Raw genomic sequence first — 15,531 nt, 5'->3', positions numbered from 1 at the left:
GTGGCAGTGTGGTGATTTGCAAGAACTACCACCGTGCCGAGGCAGAGCAACACACAGCTTCACGTCCAAAAGTGGGTCAGACGAGCGCGCGAGAACAGTTATCTTTCCGAGTGGTGAGGTTTCTTCCTTGGGCCAACGATCTCTTCTCGCTGGGCCAGAGCTTCCTTGTTGTTATTGTTGTCTGCGGCACTGGCTCGGTGAGCAAGCAGAACGATAATTGTGTTTTAGGAAGGTGAAACTGGCTGGAGGTGATTTGAAAGTGGTTTAGTTTCGTTTCTTCTGGACTGGGGGATGTTTATCGAGCGATGGAGGAAAGTACGCCGAGTTTTACGTTCATTACTCATCTCGGTCATCAGGAGGGACTAAATGTTCTGTGCCTGACCAATGACTTGCATATTACCAACGGCACTTGAGAAAGTTGTTCACGAGAAGTGTGACGACGTGTTAAACAAGTACAAACGTGTTGTCAATGACCTAACCCATGGTTGACCTAAATTAAGCGTTACGATTCCGGGAACAATAACTTCTTCTCCCGTAAAGTTAAAGTGACCAGACGTCCCGGATTATCCGGGACAGAGCAATTTTCAACTTGACAGTACAGTGTCAATACTTTTTATTTCAATTAACTTAGTATGTAGTACATGTCTTAGATTGAATATGAATGTAAATTGCACATCATACATAGGCAGCACTTCATTTGGGATGATATCTGACAAGCGTCCCGGATTTTTTTCCGGGACACATCTGGGCACATTACGTAAATTTTTTTTTTTTAAATCTTTATTTGAGTGTATTTTAACACACGAGGGCTAGTTCTACACTTCATTACGTAAAGTATGAGTATGAAAGTGAACTGCAGACTCTGGTCCTGACATATTGGCAATAGGGTCCTGAAGCCCTGTCCCAATTTTGATACCAAACGCTTAAGTTTAGGCCAAAAACACATGTTTACTCAATTTATAAATGATTTTCGTTGGTTAAAGTAAATAAAATATTTTTTATTTGTTTTTGAGATTTTGTCACACCTCTTGGTTTAAACTCAAATTTTTGGGTATATTTTGTTTTCCGTGTTCCTTCCGAAATGTCAGATGGGAACAACCCCAGTGTTAAAACTAAAAGCCCTGTGGCATTTTTGTCGACAAATTGAACGTCAAACATGATCAAAAGTGTCAAAGTTCATATTTGGAACAATTTTTAAAATTAAATTTTAAACATGTTGTAGCCGTTATTTGAGTTGGAAAAATTGCAAAAGTAGTTACAAGAACATGCTAAACATTTTAAGACCCAATTATGCAAAAAACGAAACGGTAACTAAATGTAACCGAATTCCAGGCTATCGACATGATGGAGACACCATCTTCTATGGTGACAGAGGGCTCGATTGGCTTGTCAGATAGATCGGGCCCGGGACATCCTGTCTACTGCAAATCGCTGCAGTTGACATAGGGCATGCCCATTGCCTGCCGAATTCAGTACTATACCATTTAACTCAACTAAAGTGTGTATCCGACCTAGTAGTTCGACCTCAACTGTAAGGGATCGTTCAAATATTACGTAACGCAACAGGGGGAGGGAGGGGGTCTTACATAGTGTTACGGTCCATACAAAAAATTAAAATTTTCCATACAAAAGCTGTTACGTGGGGATGGGAGGGGGTCAAAAATTTACAAATTTTGCGTTACGTAATATTTGAATGAACCCTAAGGCCGTCTTCAGTGTCGTGGTCCGTGTACTAGACTCGACTTAAGTCTTAAGTTGAGTTCAGTACACGACATAGGAAACGTCCTTACAGTTGACGTCGAAATACGCGTATCTGTCAAAGGATACGAACTCTAGTGGAATTAAATGGTATTCGGACCATCGATCATTTCTCAACACTGGCGTTTTTGTGTGTTGGTCAAATTCGGACCTTTTGATATTGTTCAATACGGACCTCTTGATTTTTAACGAGCACTCAGTTTATTCCAAGAGCTCCACCCAGTGAAAGTCTTCTTGACATGGTAGAAAATCATATTGATTTGTTGTTTCTGTTGCGGTAAAGCAAAAGTCTTCGAAAACATCTCATAATTACGGTAGACCACAAAAAAAAAATAAAAGACATCCATACAGCTACTTGAAAAGCATCTCTATCAATCTTCTTCTTCTTTCTGGCGTTACGTCCCCACTGGAACAAAGCCTGCTTCTCAGCTTAGTGTTCTTATGAGCACTTCCACAGTTATTAACTGAGAGCTTACTATGCCAATGACCATTTTTGCATGTGTATATCGTGTGGCAGGTACGAAGATACTCTATGCCCTGGGAAGTCGAGAAAATTTCCAACCTGAAAAGATCCTCGACCGGTGGGATTCGAACCCACGACCCTCAGCTTGGTCTTGCTGAATAGCTGCGCGTTTACCGCTACGGCTATCTGGGCCCCACATCTCTATCAATACCACAGCCTATTTTGGATACAGCTTTCCTAAATAGTTCGACAATATAGCACAACAAAACATTTACGAGTGCTAAGCAGGGAAGGTCACGATGGTGTTACACGGGGTTTTCAACCGGACTATTTTTGTAAGATTCTACATGTCGAAATATGAAAAACCCCAAAGCCTTTCGGGTGATGGACCAGTGGTGTAGCCAGGAGGGGCTCTGAAAGGGTCGATTTTGTACGAATATAATATTATTGAGTCGAATGAAAATTTCTCAAAAAGATTTTTCTCAGTATTTAGTACGATAGTGATAAACAGAACTGACATCAATGTATGTTTATAATGTATTTTTATGCCATTGGTTTAACTAACATGGAATATGGACACCAAAACAAATTTGAGTTTTATTACAATAGTATACCAATAAGAAACCCATCCCGATTGCCCCTATGGCATGAAAAAATACATTTTAAACATACATTGTCAATTCTGTTTTCTACCATCACAATAAAAACTAAAAAAATATTTTTGTCAAATTTCCAATTAGTATATGAATTAGAATTCCAATTAGAATGCGCAGCTCCTTTAAGATAAAAAAAAACGGAGACAAACCTCGAATTTTCAAGAGCACGAGTCTTGAGTACAGACACTTTATTCAAATTCGCGAATAAAATTTCCCTAGAACTGGCAACGTGAAAATGTTCAAGCCTTCAAGTGACCTTATAATGACAAAATAATATTTTTTCTCGATCAACTAATGAGTTTCATCGAGGTCAAATTTCACCGGATAATTTTGAGCAGCTAACGTTCAACGCTCCGTCATCTAAATCATCGTCATCATCAAAACTTCTAAAGCAGTTTTTCTCTTCAAATCTAAGAATTTTTCTATGAAAATGTGTTCACTGTTCCTGTAAATTTTCTGGACTTTGAACGTAAAAACTGCTTTTGAAAATTCCGAAATTAATGACGGATCCTACCCCCTTAATAATACCAATAAAGTTTTGTTCATTTTTTGAATAATGTTTTTGTTTTTCGTTGATATAAATAGGGTACAGAACAACTTGGGCACTTCCGTGATGCACTTTGGCATGGGGGGAAGGGGTTTTGTCGGCCGAATTGTTTAAAACTTTGCAATAAGAAGTGCATCAGTACGTCGCATATTGTGGCCAAATATGAGCTCCGCAGTGCCGAAGTGAATCAAAAGTGCCAAGAATAGGATCCGACACCCTATTTCTACGATCACAATACTGCCACGTTTATTCTGCTGAGAAGATATGGCCAAAATACTATTTCTAGGTCCGATATGGCCCATGTTCCCCTACTAAATTCGGTTTTCTTTTATTTACTACACACAAAACAGGTCGAAGATTTATTATCGAAACTGTGAAGCAATACAGCCTTCCTTAGCCAAGTGGTTAGAGTCCGCGGCTACAAAGCAAAGCCATGATGAAGGTGTGTGGGTTCGATTCCCGGTCGGTTCAGGATCTATTCGTAATGAAAATTTCTTTGACTTCCCCGGGCATAGACTATTATCGTACCTGCCTCACGGTATACGAATGTTAAATGGCAACTTTGGCAAAGAAAGCTCTCAGTTATTAACTGTGGGTGGAAGTGCTCGTAAGAACACTAAGCTGAGAAGCAGGCTTGGTCCCAGTGAGGACGTAATGCCAAAAAGAAGCTTCAACAGCTATGCGATCCGCAAAACCTCTCACAGGATATGATAAATATTCGTGAATTGCAATTGAATACCATGTTAAAAATAATAACTTCTTATTATTGTTTTTTTTCTCTTTTTTTCTTCTCCTTTTTTGATTTATTTTTTCTCTTCTTCTTCTACTTTTTCTTCTCCTTCTACTTTTTCTTTTTCTTTACAATGGTCTGCGTTCTGCCGTAAAAATGGCTGCTATTGTTTTGAAATAAAATTTAACCATCCGTCATCACAAGATGATGATTACTGGTAAAGAATCCATCTGGCCGAACGGACCATTGGGCCGAAGGCCGTTTGGCCGAATTCCGGACAAAAAAATCCAATTGCTACAATACTGATGAGTAGGACCCAGAACAGCGGCCCAATAACTGTGATGGGATGGAACGTCATGTTTGGTGAGAATGATAAAATCGATTTGTCAATACTCTAAGCCAGCGGTTTTCATATCGTGCTCCGCGGAGCACTTGGTGCTTCGCAAAGCCTGGACAGGTGCTCCGCGACAATTTTGAAAATTTGAACCAATGCCTTAAAATATCTCAACGCTTTGCTTTAAAATACACCCGATTCTGTTTTTGCACGGGGGATGCGTACCGTGCAAAAAAAGTTTTCAGTTCAAAATTTCGAAAACCGTGCAAAAAAAGTAACACCATTTCTCGACTTTTCATGCAAAAATAAGGTTTTGGCGGAAAAAAATGTATGGAAACTTTTTTTGCACGGCCGTGTAAAAAAAAAATCCGTGCAAAAACAGAATCGGGTGTATGGTTTTAATTATACCAAATACATTTGTGCTCTTGAAAGTTTAAAGTTTTTTTGACGTTATGGTGAATGACATAACAAAATTTTTACGAGTCTTATACACAGCGGTATCAAAATCTCGATCATTATTGAACATTCATGTATCTCGGATCTATTTACGAAAGCATTCAATATTTGGCCTAAGATTTTGTAATTGGATGGGTAAAAATATTCTGCAGGAGAAAATTTTCTTATACATTTTGCATGGGACTGTTTTTGCTGCAAAATTTAATTAAGTATAGAAGACAGATCTTTAACTTGATGATATTAAATTTACCCCGACAGAATATATTTTAAAACTTTCTAGATGTGAAAGTATGTTTTTGAAAATTTCAGGTTTAGCTTTGAATCATCGTCACCTTAATGAAAGATTGGCTAACATGAATCTTACTTCACGATTTTTGTAATAATTATAGGGTAGATTTAAGCTTGTTAAAAGTTAAGTTTATGAAGAACAGGTTCTCCTTGCAATAATTTTATTTCAAAAAGTGCTCCGCGAGCCGAAAAGCCTGAAAACCCCTGTTCTAAGCTGATGATAGGTTTGTTTCTGAGTTAACAACGGTGCGCTGAAGTTTAAAATGATTTTCAATTATGTCATCCGATTTTTTTCCTTCTTTTAAACATAGGTAGGCTATTATTTCGAGTTCTACTGGTTCATTACTATTGGCAACAATTTCGTTTTTATTTTATTTGAGAATTACACCTTCTTTAAATCATTGGAAGTTCTTTGTGGTTATACTGATATAACGATTATTTGCATTACATTTGCGTATGTTTCATAGTAGTTTTTTCCTTCTTTTGAGAAAAGGCTGTCCTTTCAAAAAAAAAGTATTGTTCATATTTGTTGGCCATAATCTCGCTTATATTTTAATTGGGAATTCTACATTATTTCTCAAAACATCGGCAGATTTTCGTTGTTATACTAATAAAACGATTATTTGCATTAGCCTTGCCTTATATTTTCATGAGAGATTCTTTCTTCTTTTAATCAAAGACTATTCTACCATAATTATTGGAAATAAGGTTATAAGACCGTATTCATCTTATTCAAAACAGCACAGGAGTTATTGAAGATGTTATTCCTTTCCAAAATTAAGATTGCAACGTGTGAAAAATCTGCACAGTTGCTTGCGTGTAGCCGCAAACCAAATTACTCAGTGTACACTCACGTCAAAGAAGCTCACTGCTTCTCAGTTGTGAAAAGAATAAGCCAGAACTTCATGTTTGCAAGAGCTGCATGTTAATTTGATTGCTAGAATAATGAAATAATTTACTAAGTAGGATACTTGAGGAATCGAAGCAAACCGATCCTGCAGAAGAACGAGTAAGTCGTGAACCGTTTCAGTCACTGTCAAAAGTTGATTAGAAACGCAAAGAGAAAACCACTACTAGTAGCTGTAGCCGGTAGTAGAGAAGTCAATAGTTGCTTACATTTAGGATGTTATTCTTTTAGCTCATTATGATGATTTATTCTTCTTATCAATGATAATTTATTCTTCTTTAAAAATAAGCTGTTCTTTGAAATTCAACTTTAAAATTCATTTCAATTGCATGCTTACTGTACTGCCCATAAAGGCATAACTGTCCCATATGGCAACGGTAGGCATTGAGAAAATTGCGCTCGAAGTTAAGGTTTCGTCTTTTTAAACAAATGTTCATAATTTTTTTTTTTCATCTTCTTTCTCTTGGCATTGACGTCCTCACTGGGACAGAGCCTGCTTCTCAGCTTAGTGTTTTTATGAGCACTTCCACAGTCATTAACTGAGAGCTTTCTTTGCCAAATTTGCCATTTTTGCATTCGTATATCGTGTGGCAGGTACGATTATACTCTATGCCCAGGGAAGTCAAGAAAATTTCCATTACGAAAAGATCCTGGACCGACCGGGAATTGAACCCAGACACCTTCAACATGGCTTTGCTTTATAGCCGCGGACTCTAACCACTCGGCTAAGGAAGACTCCAATTTTTTTTCATAATATTCATAATTACATTTCTGCATGTCATATTTATTTAGCACCATTGCTCATATAACTCATTTTGCTTCTATTGATCAGCAAAAGATACAATCTTGAACACAACTCACGTTCTGCAATTGTTATTTGCGTTGGAAGTTTATACAGAGACTGTTATGCCTTTATTTTTCAATATGGGACTGCACTAGCTTCATGTTTTTCCGCAACTTTTCCCAACAAAATGTGTTAAATTTGATATGCATAGTAAAGTAAATATAAGAACATGAATGTTGTGATGAAAAAAGGTGTTGGTTCGAAAATCCATATGGGACAGTTATGCTTTTATGGGCAGTTTTCATTTTCGGCCAAACCGCAATCGGCCAAATGGCATTCGGCCAAATGACCCCTTCGGCCAAATGACCCGGAACTGCATAAAGCAGGGTTTTCAGCCTTTTTGGCTCGCGGATCACTTTTTGAAATTGTTATAATTGTCCCATACAAAATGTATTGGAAAATTTTCACCGGCAGAATATTTTTAACCCTCGCTTTTTTCGTTAAAACATAGTCGATCAAAGTCGTGGGAAAGAGAGGGTTAACCCTCCAATTGCAAAATCTAGCCCGATTAGTGATCGTTATCGTAAAAATATACAAGGGTACATGAGAGTTTGATAATGATCGATATTTCTCGCTCAATTTTTGATTTCGCTCTAAATGCCTTTGGTAACCATGCTTGCAGCTTGTTGTTACTGAGTTAACGAATGGAACGTTATTTAACAATGCAACGAATAACAGAAGATCTGCTCTATCTCCCAGCGGTGATAGTTTCTATCTTGGTTCACTGATTTGCTTAAGAACAATGAGCTACATACTCGGTTACCAATGGCTATTAGGGCGAGATCATAAGTTATGCGAGATTTTGTCACAGTATGTATAAGACTTGTGAAAACGTGTGATAGGGAACAATACAGTTATCAATTGAAATACTAACAATTGATCGTATCCAATGAGTTACTGATCAATTTGATTTACAAAACGATCGGTTGTTTTGGTCTTTGAATTTGTACTAATGAAGGTTATAAGTATGGTTTGGTTTTGTATAATTAAAAGCTTTTTGTAAAACAAAAAGATGAGATATTTCAAAGCATTGGCACAAATTTTCAAAACGGTCGTGGTACTTCTACTCTGAAGTAAAAACATGCATCTCATGTGACAAAATGTGAATGCGCTCAACAATCACACTAACTCATCTTGCCACTTGTTACCATATATTGCATATACATATGAAACCCTAAAATATACTCACATAATGAGTTTGTTAACATGTACCAACTGTGCACCACTATGCTCTCGCCCCTATTTCTACTCACTAGTGTAAAAAAATGATTTTTCGTGTCAAAACCCAACATTTTTCGCACAGATTCGAGCAATATTAACAACAAGTTAACAACAAGTGAAGTCGACATTATTTTCATTTGATAAAATAATTCTTTAAATTGAAAGCACAAGACCTCGTGAGCGGTTATTGGATCACTAGGTATTTTTGTGTGTTCCAATAACCGCTCATGCAAAAAATTAAACAAAATAAGAAGAGAAGAAGAGAAATGTCGATTTTAGTATACAGCCTTCTTTATTGCAGTATATACCATAGCTAGTACCCGAGCAAAGTCCAACATCAAAAAGAAAGCAAGTCGAAAACATATTCTGTTTTCAGCATCAAGTTGATATCATAATTTGATATCAATTTATCATTAAAATATTCGATATATTTTGTTTTCGTTCTGCTATCATTTTAAATTTTTGGTAATGTTTTCAATTTGTTTAATTATAAATTTATTCGTGCTGCATGTATAAACACTATAAGAATATAAATATGAAGCATTGATTTTGTCACACACTCGTTTCAATATCATTCAAAAATATGTACATTTCAATGAGTTCTCAATTTGCCCTCCATGATAGCAGAAACAGTTTTCAATTTGCTGTAACTGATAGCAAAACAAGTTTTCAATTTGATTTCATGGGAACATTTTTCTGCTCTCAGTTTTGATATTTTAACCGTTAAAACGACCAAAATGACAGCAAACTGAGTTATCGAAATTCGCTACATCACAACATCAAAATAAGTTTTCAATATGATCTCAAGCTTTGCTCGGTTATGGTTTGACCATGAAAAATATCTGAATAATTAACAAAATTCGAAATAATGCATTTTTTTTGTAAGTTCGTCACGAAATATGTTTACCGTGAGCGGAAACAGGAACACTTAGATGCAGTAACAAATGCGATTAAATACTATTTTATGGAAGTTTTTCAAATTCTTTTTATTTTGCCACTGATTACCTATACTTGGAGCTACATTGTGACATAAAAATAGTATTGATCGACACAATATAATAAACATTTGTACACATAACATCCCTTAACTCAGAGACGAACCAGCCTCGGACTGGAAGTCTCTCTAATAAAGAAAAAAAATCCCTTAAATGCGCGGAATCTGGTGCGCTGATGGTACTAGCAAATTGATTCCATAAATTTACTAGCAAATTGAACATTTAATACTCCAAAGTCTCCTATAATTAGTTGACCTTCGCATTGCATCGAAATTTCACCACACTGAACAGATTAAATATATGTTCTGCATTTGCTAGGCAGCGTGGGAAACTTTCACGATGTTATACTTTCCACCTTGAAAGACAAACTACACAAAACTCGTTTTTTCCTCAACAGCTCCTGAACAAATTTGCGACCGGACCGTCCAAAAACGCTTCTTTCCTTATTCACATTTGCTCTTTCTCTCACACATACGGTGTCCCCTTACACCATGCTGTAATCCATTCTGAGCATCCGGCTTCAGACACGGAAAGTGCTCCAATATAACAGTGACCATCTACGTTATTGGACATCACCTGATTGTCACACAAGCCAACGGGTTCAGAACACCTTTGCTCATAATTCTAATTACATTGACAATGTTACAATCGAAAATCACGTTAATCGCCGATTGCTCATCAGCCAGAAGGCACAAATTCTCGATGAGGTTGGAATCGCATCCGCGCAGCGGCTCTATCCCTGGTCGATTAGAATGAATTCCATTATTGGCAAACCAGTTGGCCATTTCTTTTCCAATTATTCCTCCTTATGATTCGATACAGCTTTCTTCAGTCTTGGCCGGCAGACAGCGTGTGCGCACGCGGTCTAGCAGAAGCCAGCTTTTTAATTTTACGTTCTTCCATTCCCACAGGCACTTAGCCCGATGGAGTCTAATGCTCCATCCTCTGTTCTATTCTATATCTTCCAAGCGGCATCATCCGTCCCATCCCATCAGCTGATGTAATCATCATCAATAATGAAATTCGCTTTATAGCAACGTTCTGCGGAAGATTGGATTAGAAGATGGTTCTCAAGGAATTTCTCCGCGAAATTTGTTCTTTGGCATCGCAGAATTTTCTGGGGGCTTGTTGCCATGCAAGATGATGTTGCCAAACCGATCCGGTATGCATGATTTTCAGAAGTTATCTGCTCGCTCTCGAGCAGAAAAATACCAGGAACACTGTTCGCGGCCAAAAAGTGCGTACCAAGAGGGAGAAAGAACTCCGAAAATTAACAGCGTGGCCTCTCGCCAAATGACTCTACGCAAAATCTGGCTAACTATCTCCAGGCTACGTTCTAGTCTTTTATTGCCCACCTTGTTCTTAGGACCACGCCATGGTAATTAACGGGAATTTCGCATCGTTCTGCCGAGACCGGCTGGGTCTGCAATAATAGGCAAATCTTATAATTCTCCTCTCCTGGGACGGTCGGTGCCCTGTTTCCGACCAGAGAAAGCTTGCATGGTCGGAAAGACGCGGGCAATGACCGGCGGGAGAATTTCGAGACAGCCGGCCCCGACAGCAGCGTGATGCCGAAAAAAATGATGAATCACTTTTCTAGTCAAGAGAGATAGAAGAGTCTGCAAACCGGCTAGCGGATTCTACTGGCATTAGAAGCTTGTGCCATTCGTTAAAGAGTCGTTCTTGGCCTACGGCACGTACTTGGAACGTTTTTTTATGTGGATTGAATTGATTATTTTCGTATTTGCAATTTCCTTTCTCCAAAAATGAGTATGATCACCTTAGGGATAAACCGTAATCTGATTGGCCTCTGCCATTTGTGGTAGGTAGATAATTTGTTAGCTCGTTAAGCCCTATATCTCATTCTGAAGTCTGACTAACGGTAATGGATTATCTCACTTACCTTTCCGCCATGGTTGCAGAATTTTACACCAATTTCACTATCCGAAATGCAACACACTGTTCTAATGATTCCGCCACAATCACTATGCTGCCCGAGACTGCTAACGAATCTGGAAAAATAAAATACAAAGGAATCAGTGTCAAACGAGTAAGTGGAAAACATCAGCTCTTTATCTATACCGAAAAAGCTCAGATAATGAAGTTGGGAGTTAATAAGTCTTTCAATTGATAACGACTAGCGAAGAGCGCCTCTATGGTGAACCCTCGTTGAGCTCTAATCAAACAGTGATCAATCGAGGGCTTGTTGTTGACTGCACAATAATGCTTATTGGATTAATTCAACGGTTTGTGATGTACGAGAGCACAAACCACATGCCAGCCCCGCAAAGAAAGCCTTGAATGACTAAGTAATGAGTGTGTGTCATCTCAGTCGTGGTTCAGTGTAAGTACGTGCAATCAGAGCACTTTAGGTGTTGTTTATCACAATGTTTGACTCGATAACCTGTTAATAGTTTCACCATGAACGAATGTTTGGAATTTGAGGTAGCTTGATGGTGTAAGGCCATAGGATGGTATTGCGCATTGTTACCGCTACCGAGCTTTCTTGGTGTGCCCAAAGAGATGCGATAACAGGAACAAAAGTGCAGGTGGATCAAAGGATTCTGGTATCTCACATACACTTCGTCGTCTTCCTTTTGATCACTTCTCAACTTACAATCACAATTTCATGAGTAATTTCTCTATAAGTGTTAGAAATACAATTTCTTCATATATGATTCTGGGTTTTACCAGATTTTTTTTAAAGATTAGTTCTTCGAGAATTTTCCGCAGAGGAACTCCTTCAGTAATGTCTCTATGGATTCCATAGGTTTCCGAGAAATTTTATCAGAAGTTTTCACATGAAACCCAAACTTTCCTTTCTAAAAACTGTTCAATTCTAAGAATTTCACCAGCTATTCGACAAGTTCATGCTGAAAGTCATGATTTTGAGTCCTGCCAGTCAAGGATCTTTCGGGTTGGAATTTTTTGGACTTCTCAGATTAGGGGTAGTCGGGGCGGTTTGGCCAATGGGGTATAATGATCACCCCTTGAAAGCTGCATAAATTCTTGAAATTTCATCTGAAAGAACATGCAACCCCAAAGCTGATGAGGAAATGAAGCAATAGGCAAAACTCAAAGAAAAATAAATAAATGATGTTCGAAAAAACTGCCCATATTGCCCCGAATGGCTCTTTTAATTTCATCATTTCAGAATGGTGATGTTTGACTGTTAGAATGTTCTTAAAAAATTATATCTTCTTGCACGGAGTGTTTATAAATACTAATAACTTTCAAGTGTAGTAACAACATAATTAAATTTTTAGATTATATTAGATAATTTTGCAATCAAAAATAAGGTGCTCATTTCACCCCATCAGAAAAAAATCGACTCGAAAAATGACAAATTTTGAAAAACCAATGATTCATCCGTGAACTTCATAAGAAATCATGCGGATCTAGTGTATTCATCTAAAAATTGTTGGAAATCATGCAAACATTCGAAACATTCATAATTTTTTCAGCACTTTTATCGACTTTTCCTTAAGGCTGCCAAACTGCCCCACTTTCCCCTATATCTATGCTTGCCACACGATAAACACATGCAAAATAACCATATTTAACCATTGGCAAATAAAGGACTCAGTTAATAACTGTAAAATTGCTAATAAGAAATGACAGTTAAGTTAAGAAGCTGGCTCTATCCCAGTTGGGACGTAAGGCCATAGAGAAGAAGATATCACGCTACTGAGGGATTCCACGGAGGCATGCAAGTCGATTCTGATCGACCATTTCAAAAATATCTGAAACTTTGCACAGTTTTTCAGTTCCATCTAAATCGTCATTTTCCGATATCAAATCTTCAAGTTGAGTCACGACTAACTTTTCAAAAGGGTGTATGTGAAAATGGTTCAAAAATATTCAAAAAGCTGCACAGCAAAAACGGTTCGTTCGATTGTTAGACAACTAAATAAACAAAGTTAGACAACTAAATAAAGATTCCAAAAAAAATACACAGTAAAAAAAAAATTTTTTTTGCATTAAAAAACATCATTTTTGTCACAAAAACTCAAATATCTCAAAACCCTATCGGAATACCAACGTAATTTTTTGAGGGAAAACGGTCCATTATATTAGCTATCTACCATAAAAATTTGGTGATGGTAAGCCAATAAACAAAAAAGTTATGACATTTCAAATATTTCACAAATTTGACAATTAGTGAAATTTTTTTTTTTTCATTATTATTTTTTTTTAGGACCGCAGTTTGTTGCTGAATTTTTTGTTAAGGGTACCACATGAGGTTAACAAGTTGTTTTCATGATATTTTATTTAATTATTCATAACTATTATAGCATCTATTAGAAAGTTAGACGCGATCCAGTGTTGTGATCTAAAGTCTTGATAGTGTCATATTTTTTATTGTACGTAACTGAAGAAAAATTCTCTCAATAGTGTTGAAACCTATTGATAAAAGAAACCTATAAGAAATCTAATATTGAAGACAAAAGCTACAAAAAAAGTTTTCTATACAGGTATACGACTAGTTTACCTGCAAAAAGTTTACCTCGTAGAGAACAAGGCGGGTCTATACCCAGGTGATCTAGTATACGTAAAGCAGGTCGGTTTTCTCGGCGCTGGTTTTCTCCACAAAGTTAAAATCTGATTACACCTGGGTATAGACCCGCCTTGGTAGAGAATAGACTTTGTTAATCATATTTGGGAGAAAGCGAGTAACTTCAACAACATCAAAAACATGATAGGTACATACCATGAACATACTCACGAAAAAGCTAAAAATATACTACCACTATGGTTATAAAAGATTTAATTGTAAAATTTTTCTTCAGTCAAGCAAACGACACCAAACTAGTCAGTAAAAACTTAAAAGTGATTTTGTTTATTAAAATCTAACGAGCAACATGAGTAGTCGCTTTCTCAACTGTTGCAGGCCGTTTGCAGAAAAAAAGTGTTCGAAAGAGCTACGAAATCTCACCGAAAGCACCATAGATAAACTGAAAGCGGCTGGTTATGCTCCAATGTCTACATTGAATACAAATTTACGCATTTGTACGTCCTGCCGTTTAAACGTTGACAAACGGGCAATCTGTACATCATCGGTGGATCAGGTTGCAGGAAGTTCGAAAACAACAACAACTGAGGAATTACTAGATGCACCGACAACAACTGAGGAGTTACCAGAAGTACCAAGTGCAGATAGTCTTGCCACGGTACCATCAGCGACATCTGTTTCAACAAATCAATCAGAAGATGAGTGCATCCAGAAGGTCAACATCGAACGCTTCAACGAAGGGATAGCTGGAATAAAAGTGACTCCGATTAAATGGACGAAGATGGGTTACGTCAATTATCCCGAGAAAAAATACCGTGAAATCAACGAAGCTGTACGAAGAAACCTCTTCAAATTAGGACCTGAGGATGTGGAAAATACAGACTACGATGAGGTAATTATGAATATGAAGGAAAGGTTCTCGAATCTAGCCACGACAAGGAAAGAAAAATTATTGATTTTGTCGATGCTGCCAAGCTCGTGGTCTATTCAAGACGCCATTGATGAGTTCAAAACCAATAGAAATACAGCAAAAGAGGCAAAACAATTCAAAAATAACTGTCTTGCAACCAAAAATGCTAGGTCGAGTACTTCATTAACAGATGAGACAAAAGAAAAAATAATTCAATATTTTGAAGACGATGAAGTAAGAAGAGCTATGCCTGGCCAAAAAGATTATGTATCTGTAAAAAAAGATGGAAAGCGTCAAGCAATCCAAAAACGATTTATGATGACTACTTTGAAAGAAGCGTATACACGCTTCAAGGAAATTAACGAAAATATTAAGGTAGGTTTTTCCTCATTTGCAAGCCTTCGTCCAAGGCAATGCAAGCTTCTATCCAATTCAGGAACACATAATGTTTGTGTGTGCACAACACACGAAAATATTAACCTAATCTTACATAGTTTGAAAAGAATCAATTTATCAAAGGATATTAAAATGTTAACTGGTAGTCTTTTGTGTGAAAATACAACATCAAATTGCTATCTACGATCTTGTTCGGATTGTCCAGATTCTTCATCATTGGAAAATACTTTATTCGCTGAGTTTGAAGAAAATTATATTGATCAGTTATCATTTGAGCAATGGGTGACCACGGATAGGTGTGACCTAGAAACTATTGTAAAACCTGTAGATGAGTTTGTGTCATTTTTTTGCTTGAAATTAGAAAGTTTAATTCCTCACGACTTTATTAAAACAGAGCAATCCCGCTTTTTAAAAAATACGAAAAATACATTACAAGATGGTGAATTTTTAGTCATTTGTGATTTTTCTGAAAACTATAGCTTTGTATTGCAAGATGAAGTGCAGTCCCATCAC

General features: G+C 37.2%; 1 protein-coding gene across 4 annotated transcripts in view; it reads right to left on the bottom strand.

The window, feature by feature from the left end:
- The window catches only part of LOC5576737 (putative aminopeptidase W07G4.4), a 69,989-nt gene that overhangs the window by 13,733 nt on the left and 40,725 nt on the right, over positions 1-15,531 (bottom strand). For 3 of the 4 annotated variants that reach the window (XM_001656177.2, XM_021837686.1, XM_021837685.1), the window contains exon 2: positions 11,103-11,211. In XM_001656177.2, coding sequence (XP_001656227.2) covers positions 11,103-11,113 — 11 coding nt within the window. In that variant the 5' untranslated portion in view covers positions 11,114-11,211. Of the gene's footprint in view, positions 1-11,102; positions 11,212-11,281; positions 11,408-15,531 lie in introns of those variants that run through there. The other variant, XM_021837687.1, reaches the window with a different exon arrangement.

This window comes from Aedes aegypti, chromosome 1, assembly GCF_002204515.2.
Source record: "Aedes aegypti strain LVP_AGWG chromosome 1, AaegL5.0 Primary Assembly, whole genome shotgun sequence".
In the NCBI taxonomy this organism is placed as follows: domain Eukaryota; kingdom Metazoa; phylum Arthropoda; class Insecta; order Diptera; family Culicidae; genus Aedes; species Aedes aegypti.
Note: the sequence above shows the minus strand (reverse complement) of the source record. Positions and strands in the feature narration are given on the sequence as shown.